The 13,341-nt window shown below is 45.7% G+C and overlaps 1 protein-coding gene across 3 annotated transcripts in view; it reads right to left on the bottom strand.

The window, feature by feature from the left end:
• Positions 1 to 348: 348 nt before the first annotated feature.
• LOC138967659 (inactive tyrosine-protein kinase transmembrane receptor ROR1-like) overlaps positions 349 to 13,341 on the bottom strand; it is a 515,394-nt gene continuing 502,401 nt past the window's right edge. The window contains exons 14-17 of one of the 3 annotated variants that reach the window (XR_011456014.1): positions 10,696 to 10,961; positions 8,531 to 8,872; positions 1,057 to 8,317; positions 349 to 1,011 (exon numbers count right to left, since the gene is read on the bottom strand). Coding sequence is in view for 1 of the 3 variants with exons in the window: in XM_070340295.1 (XP_070196396.1) it covers positions 7,055 to 8,317; positions 8,531 to 8,872; positions 10,696 to 10,961 (1,871 nt within the window). In the remaining 2 variants the exon portion in view is untranslated. Of the gene's footprint in view, positions 8,318 to 8,530; positions 8,873 to 10,695; positions 10,962 to 13,341 lie in introns of all 3 variants that reach the window. The other 2 variants (XR_011456013.1, XM_070340295.1) reach the window with 2 other exon arrangements.

Here is a 13,341-nt window from a genome sequence, read left to right as displayed (position 1 = left end):
GCGTGTGGTGTATGTATGGTAAGTGTGTTCGTATGGTGTGTGTGTGTGTGGTAGTTTGTGTGGTGTGTTTGTTCGTATAGTATGTGTGTGTGTGTTTGGTCGGTGTGTGTGAATTAAACAAACACAGGAGTACCTAACAAAGCAAACATAGGACCAATTTAAATATCAACATAAACAACTTGAAACATTGAAGAAAAAACGAACACACACACAAAAAACAACACATGCATGCAAACACACACTTTCTTTCTTTCTTTCTTTATTTGGTGTTTAACGTCGTTTTCAACCACGAAGGTTATATCGCGACGGAAACACACACACACACACACACACACAACAAAACATGCCGATTTTTTTCATTCATTTATTTATACAATATCAGCAATGGCCAGCGGTACTTTAGTGCGGCCCAGACAATGCGGAGAGTTATCTCTCTGCCACGCCGTGATACGCTCAGTCAATCATCTTGTCTCCATGATCAGGGAAGTGGAACCTCCCTTTTAGGACCTCAACAAATCTGAGAATCAGCTCATAAAAGGGAGAGAATCTTAAAATGGTGGTCAATTTACAGTGGTAATGAACAGAAAATCTGAGAAAACGGGGTCTTAAAGGGGAGGGAGTCTTCCATCAGGGGGTCTTAAAGGGCAGGGGGTCTTCCATCAGGGGGTCTTAAAGGGCAGGGAGTCTTCCATCAGGGGGTCTTAAAGGGGAGGGAGTGTTTCATCAGGGGGTCTTAAAGGGCAGGGAGTCTTCCATCAGGGGGTCTTAAAGGGCAGGGAGTCTTCCATCAGGGGGTCTTAAAGGGCAGGGAGTCTTCCATCAGGGGGTCTTAAAGGGCAGGGAGTCTTCCATCAGGGGGTCTTAAAGGGCAGGGAGTCTTCCATCAGGGGGTCTTAAAGGGCAGGGGGTATTCTATCAGGGGGTCTTAAAGGAGGGTTTCACTGTATGAATCATTTTGTCTGAATGATCAACTTGTCATGCACACGAAGGAGTATAGTACACAGTATGCACCTTATACAGAGTACAGATGTACCTTATACAGAGTACAGTATGCACCTTATACAGAGTACAGTATGCACCTTATACAGAGTACAGATGTACCTTATACAGAGTACAGTATGCACCTGATACAGAGTACAGTATGCACCTTGTACTCTTATACAGAGTACAGTATGCACCTTGTACTCTTATACAGAGTACAGTATGCACCTTATACAGAGTAAAGTACACAGTATGCAAGTACACAGTATGCACCTTATAAGCTCAAGTAACGATAATTATTATGAGAGAGTAGCACCGAGAGGACACAAAACAGACCTGCGTACTACACACCCTAATGTCTAAACACCAAGAGTACACACGTACAGCAAGAAAGGAAAAGTAAAATAAAAATAATGAAAGCTTCCCTCCCTCTTCCAACAGAAAAACGACAGTAAAATAAACCAACCAAAGTACAGGCACAATGAAGCAGACATGCACAACCAAACACGTCGAGGCCAAGGCAACACAGTACGTTGCTAAGGCAACACAGTATGTTAAGTCTTTCCTATCTTTCTAGTCACACTCTGTTTAAAAAACAACAACAGACTGGTCTAGAACCTGCAGTTTATAAATCCGTTCATATAGAATGAGATGATAAAGCCATGATTCTGAGTAATTGCATTTTATTTAAAACAGTTTCACAAATCATCACCGTAAAACATCAAGATAATTCCATGGCATCTTCAAGACAAAATTGTCTGACACAGCCACCATGTCAGTTTTGGATCAATGTCATGATTTTGTTGCAAGTATTATCATGGGTTAAAATATTGCAGGTAATTAAATGACACCCCTAAGAATAACATCGTAACAAACAACATTCTTTCGCCTCCACTTTTTGTAGGAGCTTCAGCTGAACTAGGGACAAAACTGGCAAAAAGCCATCATCATTTCAAACTTCATCTTTAAACAAACAACAAGACTGCTTCCTTGTGAAATTTACTGCAGCATTTCCATGACGAAGAGATGGTAAAGCTGCATGAAACACAACGTATAACATTAAACAGCAGGGAAAATAATGACACAAATAACTTAGCAAACCACTACATTTTAGACAAAGCTGGCTTCTGACATGAATTTAAAACTGATAAATAATATTTTAGAGATACAAAATAAAGAAGAAAAAAAGCCAAAAAAATAAACTAACAAAAAAACAAACAACAACAAAGGAACACCCCCCATCCCTCCTCAAACAAAGAAAAGCCAATAAGAAGTATCAAAAACATCAAAACAAAACACAATAAAATAAGGCTGTCCACTAAACAACAGCCTTGCTCATTAAACTTATTCAGCTCAATACACATCACACTTTTAATTCAATGGCAGATTTAAAAAGAACAAGTAGACACAAACAAAACAGAGAGAGAAGCTAAAAATGTAGATAAACCCTTCCTACTATTATCATCCTCCTCCCCCCCCCCCCCCCCAATAAAAGAGGCAAGCGGACACAAGACGAAATGGCACATAACAATGAGAAGAGTCTGTCTTGATAATCACTGCAGCGTACTTTGAGCAAACATAATTTAAAATTATAGCTTAACTTGATCATCATGCACACATTGGTACTGCATTGCTCAGTAAATAAAAATGTAATAAATAATTTGACAAGGCAACAGATTTGACAAAGGTAAAAGGTATAGCAATAATATTGTTAAGACATCAGATATCATCCTGCATGCAAAAACAAGAAGCATTCCCTGTGGTTATATCTGGACAGTAATTGCATTTGGCTTAAATGTCTCTGCAGACATGTTTTTCTAGAGATCGATCTCCCGTTGGCATAAGTCTCAGACATGTTTTTCTAGAGATATCTCCCATTGGCATAAGTCTCAGACATGTTTTTCTAGAGATGTCTCCCATTGAGGTAAGTCTCGGACATGTTTTTCTAGAGATCGATCTCCCGTTGGCATAAGTCTCAGACATGTTTTTCTAGAGATATCTCCCATTGGCATAAGTCTCAGACATGTTTTGTTTTTTTTAGAGATATCTCCCATTGGCATAAGTCTCAGACATGTTTTTTTTTAAGAGATATCTCCCATTGGCATAAGTCTCAGACATGTTTTTCTAGAGAATTATCTCCCATTGGCATAAGTCTCAGACATGTTTTTCTAGAGAATCATCTCCCATTGGCATAAGTCTCAGACATGTTTTTCTAGAGATAACTCCCATCGGTCACAATTATCAAAATGGCTGACAACAAGGAGAGTCATGACAACGGTTACTGTGACAACAAGGAGATGTTTCATAAAGTCATTTCTGTGGCCCATGCCAAACAGTCAATACAACTTGCTATTTAAAAAAAAAAAAAGAGAATCGGTAAGAATCCTAACAAAGAACTATTGAGAAAAGGTTGCTTTAAGGGAGATGGTTGAATAAGAAAATAACTGTCACTACATCACCTGTCATATTGACTAGCAGCTTCTGATTCTCTCACTCTGTCTCTCTCTCTTTGTCTCTCTCTTCCTCCCTCTCACTCTGTCTCACTCTGTCTCTCTTTTTCTCTCTCTTACACAGGTATGCTATAGTATAATTATGTCCACTTATAAGCAAAACACAGATTGATAAACTGCAATCCCACCCTTGTAAATATATCCCCGATCAAAAAGTGCGTGACTTGTCAAAACACGAAAAGCTGTGTAGCACAGAGCTAGTTCTGTTCTACCAACGCTACGGCCATGCATTTACAGACTGTCTGCATGTTCACAATTGACCAGACATTACAGCACTCAACAAAACCTACAGTGGTACCTGTAATGTAAGACCCCTCTAATGAGGACACCTCCATGGAAAGGACACCTTCTGTTTCCCTTTGCCAATTATTTGTATTACTGTATAGTGTACCTGTCATCAACAGGTCCCGTGCACTGTAGGGACACTTTTGGCCGGTCACAAAGGTGTCCTTTCATCACAGGTAGCACTGTACAAGGAAAGCAAGCCAGACATAGGTCACATCATAGTGAGTTATACACAACTACATTGCACTTCTCTGTCAAGGAGAGAAACTGTACACAAGTATCATTGATCGTGTACAGGCAACATGTACATTTTGTATCATTGATCGTGTATAGGCAACATGTACATCCTCTCATTGGACAAAGGCAGAACTCATTGTCATAGTCACTGGTTAAACAATGCAAGTCTTTGTCTATACAATCATGATAGATAGAAACGTAATATATACAGAACCACTGTTATCAGAATGGTATACATTGCTCCGATGCAGTCCATATTATGCTAACTGTTTTCAACAAGTTGTTGCGAATACACAGACACACCTTCGTGGCTCCAAGCAGCAACTGATCTGAGAGAGACATTACATGCAGCGCGTGTCTCCAGCTCTTTGGTTTACAGTCCTACCAACACAAACAAACCAGTCAGCACACACACAGCCACACACACAGCCACACACACAGCCACACACACAGCCACACCTATGGACACACACACACACACGTGCACCCGCACTCCCATAACAGACACACACAAATCAGTTGACCCCGCCCACCCCCCTCTCCCCAAAGCCAAAAGCCAATAACTGAAAACCTTTACAAAACATTTCATGTACAAAGCAAGAGTACGGGCACGCATCACAAACAAATTCCACTGGCAGTCAATCATGGTTGGACAACAATCCAGCAAGATAATTAACCAAGACATGCCTCAGTGCCGGCTAGAGTCTACAAACAGCTACATGTCCAAAGCCCAGTAGTTTCCTTCCAGAGATTGTTGATGGCAGTTGACTGTTGATGGCAGTTGACTGTTGATGGCAGTTGACTGTTGATGGCAGTTGACTCTGGATTCAACAACGTTTTGGCAGTAGTGGAAAGCTAAAGGAAGTGTCAACTTAGCAATTTAGATTGTCTGCAAATACTGTGACTATTGCAAGTGTGAGTGTTGATATTAGCACCTATTTATTAAAGCATTGTTTACAGAAACTGATGCAATACTTAGTAAACTGCCACATTTGAAAGGGCAGAGTGCATTTAGCTTTTGACAAAGTACATAAAAAATATGGCATAATTATATGGTTATGGGATGTTAGACTTATGCCAACTCTACTTTCACACAAATCAATGCATCACCACAGTTCTTTTGATAACAACACATAACTCATGCAACAACAATCCCATTGTACAAGGTTAATCAAATAAAACACACTAAGGCAACAAAACACACAGTCAATAAAGCAAGCACATTATGCCAGTTAAACACCACGAAGAGAATACACTGGCCCGCACTGCTCACCGGCCTTGTCAGAGGTCACGTGTCACTGATGGTATAGAATCCAGCACAGACCGGCTGGAACCAGCGCCCAAAGCCCACAAACAAGCAGTAGCCGTGTAATACGCTTAAAGCACCTGCTATGTATGGCAGCCAAGTACTGGCCAGTAGAACGAAAGAAACAACAAGACAAACACACAGCCATTACAGTGGTACCTACCACTCCAAGCCCCTCCATAGAGAGGACACCTCCCAATAATCGTTTAATCATCTTTGCCATAGAATACCTGTCATGACAGACCGCCTGCAATGTTGGGACACGTTGTGTCTGGTCTTAAGGGGTGTCCTTTCATCACAGGTACCACTGTACTTTATGCTGTTGTGGCTGTGTGGCTTCTTTGTGTGGCCTTGCAAGGTAAGTGTGATTATCACAGTAGCATTTGTCCTCAGTGTCACGAACACATCGCCTCTTACCTACTACTACCTGTAGGACTACCTGTTTGCAGAATTCTGACTCGGCTGGCCTACCATTGTATTGATACCAACAATGGAAGTTTCTTGACAAAAACGTGCCATTATGAGCTTCCGCGTGACACATGTGATATTTTATATTGACATAATTTGTATGTTTGATGAAAGGTTTTTTTCTGGCGTGACTATAGACGTCAGCAACAGAACACGGGATGACACCTACAACCTCGCCACAAAATGGCTTCTCTCATACACCACGGACACCTGTAGTGATGTCATTCATTGTTGGACAGAGCCAGAACATCTTGAAATCAACAAAAAACTTTGTTCCCATCATATCATTCTCCACAAAGTTTCAAGCATATGAATATGGTGAAACCCCTTGTGTTAGTTCTGTGTGCAATATTTGTTTCTTATTTTAATTTCATTAAAAAAATGTGATAGTGTTGAAGGAAAATTGTTACACTTGTGGCACATAGCATGGCAGTCTTTCTGTAGATATAGATCTATATATATAGTTGATCATGTATTAATCACTTGTGCTGAATCATCACAAACATACATACGTATAAATACATAAGCATTATAATGATAACAAATCTATTCATCTTGCTTTGCAAACACATTAGGGATGACTCACTTCTCACCTACTCTGCCCAAAAGCTCTCCTAGTTCCATGCATACAGACAGACAAACACATGTATAATATTCACAAAGAATAACACTGTTAACAGTACAGCTGTGGCATGTAGCTACCGGCGTAAACACTTGTACACAAAAGCTGCTACAAATTTAGCACGTACAAGAAAGCTGTAGCAAGATCCACGTTGCTACAAACGCTCGCCATGCAACACTTTGAATCAACACAATCGCTTGACAAGTCTGTGCTCTTCCTGTTAGCACACGAGTTATAGGCAGTTACTGGTGCGTCTGTCTGAAAGTTGTCAGGTATCTGATGAAGACTTTTCTCTCAGTGTCCAAAGCACAGTCAGAGAGTTGTGGGTGCTAACAGTGCCTAGCTGTGGGCACAGAGAACACTCCCCACTGTGCACAGCGTTCTGCAGTCAGACCTGTTTCCTCTACACCCCTCAGTAGTCTTCATCACTGTTCACTGGACACGCAGTTTGTGCAGTTAGTTCCATGATCCACCCCGGGTCACTTCCGGTCAGCGTCTCAAGTCTGTACACCCACTGACCCCCAGCGTGACCCCTAGTGTGACCCCCAGCGTGACCCCTAGCGCGCGACACAGGGTCACGTGACCACAGCGGGTTGGCACAAAAGCGCGCGACACTGACACGAAACACACTTACACCCGTCAGAGTCAGATGTCAGAAGTCCTCTGGTCGGTGGGAATGTACGCGTTGTGTGGCACAAAGTTGGTGAACTTTTCACAGTTGGGGACGCAGGTGACCGGGGGGAGGGGGGTGGGGGCCAGACGCATCCCCCCATTGCCCAGATTGTTGCCAAGATTGTTGCCCAGGTTGTTGTGGTGGGAGATGGGGACGGTGGGGGTGGGGCCGTTGAGGGGGGCAGTGGGGCCGCTACTGGCGGACGCCCCGCTGTTAGAAGACTTGGAGCTTGTGACGGAGGCGGCGGGTGAGGCCTTGTTGACCTGACCGTTGAACCCGTTGTAGGCAGGGGGCGGTACTGGCGCCGTCATGGGGATGTTGCTTATGTTGGTCATCCCCCCTGGTCGCGCCATCACGTAGTGCGGCGGTGGTCCCCCTACCGCCATCATGTGGGGCGGCACGGCCATCATCTGGCCCTGCGACATGGCAAAGTTGGGGTAGGGTTGACCCAGCATGTGACCTTGACCTTGCATCTGACCGTGACCTTGCATGTGACCATGACCCGGCATCTGACCTTGACCCGGCATTTGACCTTGGCTCGGCATTTGACCTTGACCCGGCATCATTGGCGGCGCGCCGAGACTACTACCCCCGGCAGCAGAGTTAGGGTCTGAGGTGCCGGAGCTGCCGGTGAGTCCGGTGAGGGCGGTGGTGTTGCTGGGGCCGGTGCTGCTGTGGTGAGACGGCTGGGACTGCGAGCTCTGGTGCGTGCTGGACGAGTGAGCGGACTGGCTCTGCGACAGCGACCAGTGGGGGTTCTGCACCGCGAGCAGCTCGCTCTTCCAGGCTCGCAGTCGGGCGTGGCTCTCGCGGAAAGACGGGCGGCGGGTGGGGATCTCGTTCCAACACTCCACCATCAGCCCGTAGATCCTCCCCGGGCAGTCCTCAGGCTGGGGAAGCAGCTGGCGGGACCGGATCATCTCGATCACCTCCTGGTTGGAGTAGCCGAAATAGGGCTGCAGGCCGAAGGAGAAGACCTCCCAGAGGACGACCCCGAAGGACCAGACGTCGCTGTCCGTGGTGAACTTGCCGTACATGATGGACTCGGGCGGCATCCAGCGCACGGGGAGCAGGGACTTGCTCTGCACGCGGTAGTAGTCCGAGGAGTAGATGTCGCGCGACAGACCGAAGTCCGCCACCTTGACCGTCAGACCCTCACCCACCAACACGTTGCGGGCAGCCAGGTCGCGGTGCACAAAGTGGTGCGAGGCAAGGTACTCCATGCCTGCTGCGATCTGTGGGACAAAACACACAAATTAAAGCATTATGTTGAACAGACAGAAAACACCTGTTTTGTTTAGTTCACACACACACGCACATACACACACGCACACACACACACACACACACATACACACACACACACACACACGCATACACACACACACACACACCGACCCTCCCCCCCCCCACACACCTACTCTCTCCCTATCAAGCCCTGTCTTTACCTGTGTAGAGATGACCAGCATCTCAGGGTACTCCAGCACCTTGCTGCCTCCACCAGGGCGCGATTTGTCCACCACGGAGATGTCTGAGTGGGGCGAGTGCATGATGAGGTACTCGTGAAGGTCGCCCTGCACCATGAACTCGAACAGCATGCAGATGGGCTCCTGTCGCATGCACACGCCCAGCAGACACACGATGTTCGGATGACGCATCTCCGACATGAGGTCGACCTCGCGGCGAAAGTCGTTCTGCACCTTGGGCGCTGAGTTCTCTTTGAGAGACTTGATGGCCACCTTGGTGATGCTGTTGTCCCCGTACAGACCCACCAGCTCCCCCTTGTACACCTGTAGACACAGCGCACACTCCCTTAGTGACAATGACAAAGACAATTACAGACCCACCAGCTGCCCCTTGTACACCTGTTGACACAGCGCACACTCCCTTAGTGACAATGACAAAGACAATTACAGACCCACCAGCTCCCCCTTGTACACCTGTTGACACAGCGCACACTCCCTTAGTGACAATGACAAAGACAATTACAGACCCACCAGCTCCCCCTTGTACACCTGTTGACACAGCGCACACTCCCTTAGTGACAATGACAAAGACAATTACAGACCCACCAGCTCCCCCTTGTACACCTGTAGACACAGCGCACACTCCCTTAGTGACAATGACAAAGACAATTACAGACCCACCAGCTCCCCCTTGTACACCTGTAGACACAGCGCACACTCCCTTAGTGACAATGACAAAGACAATTACAGACCCACCAGCTGCCCCTTGTACACCTGTAGACACAGCGCACACTCCCTTAGTGACAATGACAAAGACAATTACAGACCCACCAGCTCCCCCTTGTACACCTGTTGACACAGCGCACACTCCCTTAGTGACAATGACAAAGACAATTACAGACCCACCAGCTCTCCCTTGTACACCTGTAGATACAGCGCACACTCCCTTAGTGACAATGACAAAGACAATTACAGACCCACCAGCTGCCCCTTGTACACCTGTTGACACAGCGCACACTCCCTTAGTGACAATGACAAAGACAATTACAGACCCACCAGCTCCCCCTTGTACACCTGTTGACACAGCGCACACTCCCTTAGTGACAATGACAAAGACAATTACAGACCCACCAGCTCCCCCTTGTACACCTGTTGACACAGCGCACACTCCCTTAGTGACAATGACAAAGACAATTACAGACCCACCAGCTCCCCCTTGTACACCTCTAGACACAGCGCACACTCCCTTAGTGACAATGACAAAGACAATTACAAGAATAATCGTAGATAATATGCTGAAAATCCAAAAACAAATTGACTGCCAACGTTCCAAAATTCAGAATAAATAAACAAGAAAAGTAAGTTGTTGGAACGTTTAATTATTGACAAAACAAAACGTTACGTTCACAAATATACTTTGCGTATAAAAGTAGATAAGCTGTTTTTGCATCTGGCCCTCGCCCTTAAGAGGGACTTATCTGCTACTACTACAAGTAGTGTGTTTATGTGTCTATGTGTTTATATGTGTGTGTGTTTATGTGTTTATGTGTCTGTGTTTATGTGTCTGTGTGTCTATGTGTGACTGTGTGTTTATGTGTCTGTGTGTTTATGTGTCTGTGTGTTTATGTGTCTATGTGTTTATATGTGTGTGTGTTTATGTGTTTATGTGTCTGTGTTTATGTGTCTGTGTGTCTATGTGTCTGTGTGTTTATGTGTCTGTGTGTTTTTGTGTCTGTGTGTTTATGTGTCAGTGTGTTTATGTGTCTATGTGTTTATATGTGTGTGTGTTTATGTGTTTATGTGTCTGTGTTTATGTGTCTGTGTGTCTATGTGTCTGTGTGTTTATGTGTCTGTGTGTTTATGTGTCTGTGTGTTTATGTGTCTGTGTGTTTATGTGTCTATGTGTTTATATGTGTGTGTGTTTATGTGTTTATGTGTCTGTGTTTATGTGTCTGTGTGTTTATGTGTCTATGTGTTTATATGTGTGTGTGTTTATGTGTTTATGTGTCTGTGTTTATGTGTCTGTGTGTCTATGTGTGACTGTGTGTGCATGCACACATCTGGCGGTGTCTCTATGTGTGTAAATGTGCAAATGACATGTCTGTGACACTTATTTCTCTTCTTATTATAAAACAAGCATGACTGACCTTCCCGAAGGCTCCCTCTCCCAGCTCCTGCAGGTATCGTATCTTCTGTGGGGGGATCTCCTTGGCACGTGTGGCGGGCTTGGGGTTGAGGGGACTCATCTCCACTGGCTGGGCCGTCTTGCCGTTAGCGCTGGGGTGGCGCCCCCCTCCTCGCCCACGCCGTTGACAGAAACACACGATGGCGAGGAGGATGGCAAGGGCCAGGGGGATCGTGATGCTTGGCACCAGGATGAACATCAGTTTGTTGCTCTCTGCACTCGCCGTCACTGAAAGAGAAAAAGGATAGTGATGAGGATTGACATAGACATAGACATAATTATATAACTTTATTTACTCCAATGGGAAATGTGTCTGCAAGATTAAAGGATGAATATCAGCTTGTTGCTTTCACAGCTCGCCGTCACTTTGAAAAAAGAGAAAAAGTAGTGAAGATGGAATTTAGCTGCCAGTGCCTATGAATATATAATGGCCATTTTAAATGGCGATGCGCACGCCTTCCGTCCTGTATAGCCAAATTCACACGATATCTCACAATCAACACCCATTGGGCATCCAGATCCAGAAGAACGTAATTTTCTGTTCTATGCATCCCCTGCCACCACCTACAGACAAGGAGGGCATTCTCTTCTCCAACGTACTGCTCTTACGACCCACCACAGGACAAACAGGCCAGTTCCAGAACAACCATTCCCACCACAGGACAAACAGGCCAGTTCCACTACAACCATTCCCACCACAGGACAAACAGGCCAGTTCCACTACAACCATTCCCACCACAGGACAAACAGGCCAGTTCCACTACAACCATTCCCACCACAGGACAAACAGGCCAGTTCCACTACAACCATTCCCACCACAGGACAAACAGGCCAGTTCCACTACAACCATTCCCACCACAGGACAAACAGGCCAGTTCCACTACAACCATTCCCACCACAGGACAAACAGGCCAGTTCCACTACAACCATTCCCACCACAGGACAAACAGGCCAGTTCCACTACAACCATTCCCACCACAGGACAAACAGGCCAGTTCCACTACAACCATTCCCACCACAGGACAAACAGGCCAGTTCCACTACAACCATTCCCACCACAGGACAAACAGGCCAGTTCCACTACAACCATTCCCACCACAGGACAAACAGGCCAGTTCCACTACAACCATTCCCACCACAGGACAAACAGGCCAGTTCTAGTACACTGTACAACCATTCCCACCACAGGACAAACAGGCCAGTTCCACTACAACCATTCTCACCACAGGACAAACAGGCCAGTTCCAGAACAACCATTCTGACGTTTCTTTGCGCTGGCTAACGATGGAACGGAGCATTCTCTTCTCTGAGTTGAGAATGTGGCTGACAGGGAAGGGAAAATGCACAATTGAAATGAACGTGAACCAGGAACCAGCCCGAACTGGAGCATGCTATCTTCTGTTTCATCTAACTTAAACTATCGTGTTGTAAGCAAACCCACGGAATTCGAGATCATTATAGAGAGTTGACCAAACCAGCGTACACTAAGTGCTGGGAAGAAACTTAACCAACTCAACAAGAAGTTTATGACTAACGTTAGAAAGTCGGTATTGAGGGATACAGTAGGATCAACTTATAGAACGAACTGCCCTGATTCCTGCACTCTTATCTGACAAGTAACAACATCAACACTCTCTCTCCAACTCGCTCTCTCTTTGGCTTTCTCTCTCTCTGTCGCTCACTCTCTCTCTGTCGCTCACTCTCTCTCTTTGGCTTTCTCTCTCTCTGTCGCTCACTCTCTCTCTGTCGCTCACTCTCTCTCTCTCACTCTCTCTCTTTGGCTTTCTCTCTCTCTGTCGCTCTCTTCTTCGCTTTCTCTCTCTTTTGTTCTCTCTTTCTTTTTCGCTTTCTCTCTCTCGCTCTCTCTCCCTCTCTCTCCCACCCTCTCTCTCCCCCCCCCCCCCCCCTATCCTTTGTGTTGGGACAAGTGACAAGGCGGTGCGTGTTGCTCTTCATTGTGCTATCGTGCAATAAATCACAGGTCTCCTTGTTTTCCACCGACTCACTCTTTGACCCAAATACCTCTCTGTTAGACCTTCACAAAGTCACCCTTTTGGTTCTGTCTCCATCACTCTCCCCTTGCCTCGTCCGTACTGGGTCACCTCACACTCTTTGTGTCCTGCATACTTTTTGGCTCACGTAAGTGTAGCCTATGCGATGATAAACTTTGTCTGTCTGTGCGTGCGTGCGTGCGTGCGTGCGTGCGTATGTATGTATGTGTGTATGTCTGTGGTAGAAACTTTAACATTTCCGAGTCTATGGATTACGTCAGTCTCGGTCAAAAGTGTTCGACGTGTGTGATAGAAACTATTTGAAGACGTCACAGTATGACGTAAGAGGGTTAGACGTCACGCAAAGGAATTACTGAAAGTCTCGGTCATTGTTATTGTGAGCGGGCCGAGACTTCTTGGCAGATCCAGGGTCTCGCTTTCTTGCATAGTTTCACCTATGCTTACTGTGTGTGTGTGTGTGTGTGTGTGTGTGTGTGTGTGTGTGTGTGTGTGTGTGTGTGTGTGTGTGTGTGTGTGTGTGTGTGTGTGTGTGTGTGTGTGTATGTGTGACGGAGTGATTGAGTTTGTGTTACTGTTTGTCGATTTCTTACGTGAGC

This window comes from Littorina saxatilis, linkage group LG5, assembly GCF_037325665.1.
Source record: "Littorina saxatilis isolate snail1 linkage group LG5, US_GU_Lsax_2.0, whole genome shotgun sequence".
Classification (NCBI taxonomy): Eukaryota; Metazoa; Mollusca; class Gastropoda; order Littorinimorpha; family Littorinidae; genus Littorina; species Littorina saxatilis.
The sequence above is the reverse complement of the archived record's forward strand: the minus strand, read 5'-3'. Positions and strand labels throughout refer to the sequence as shown.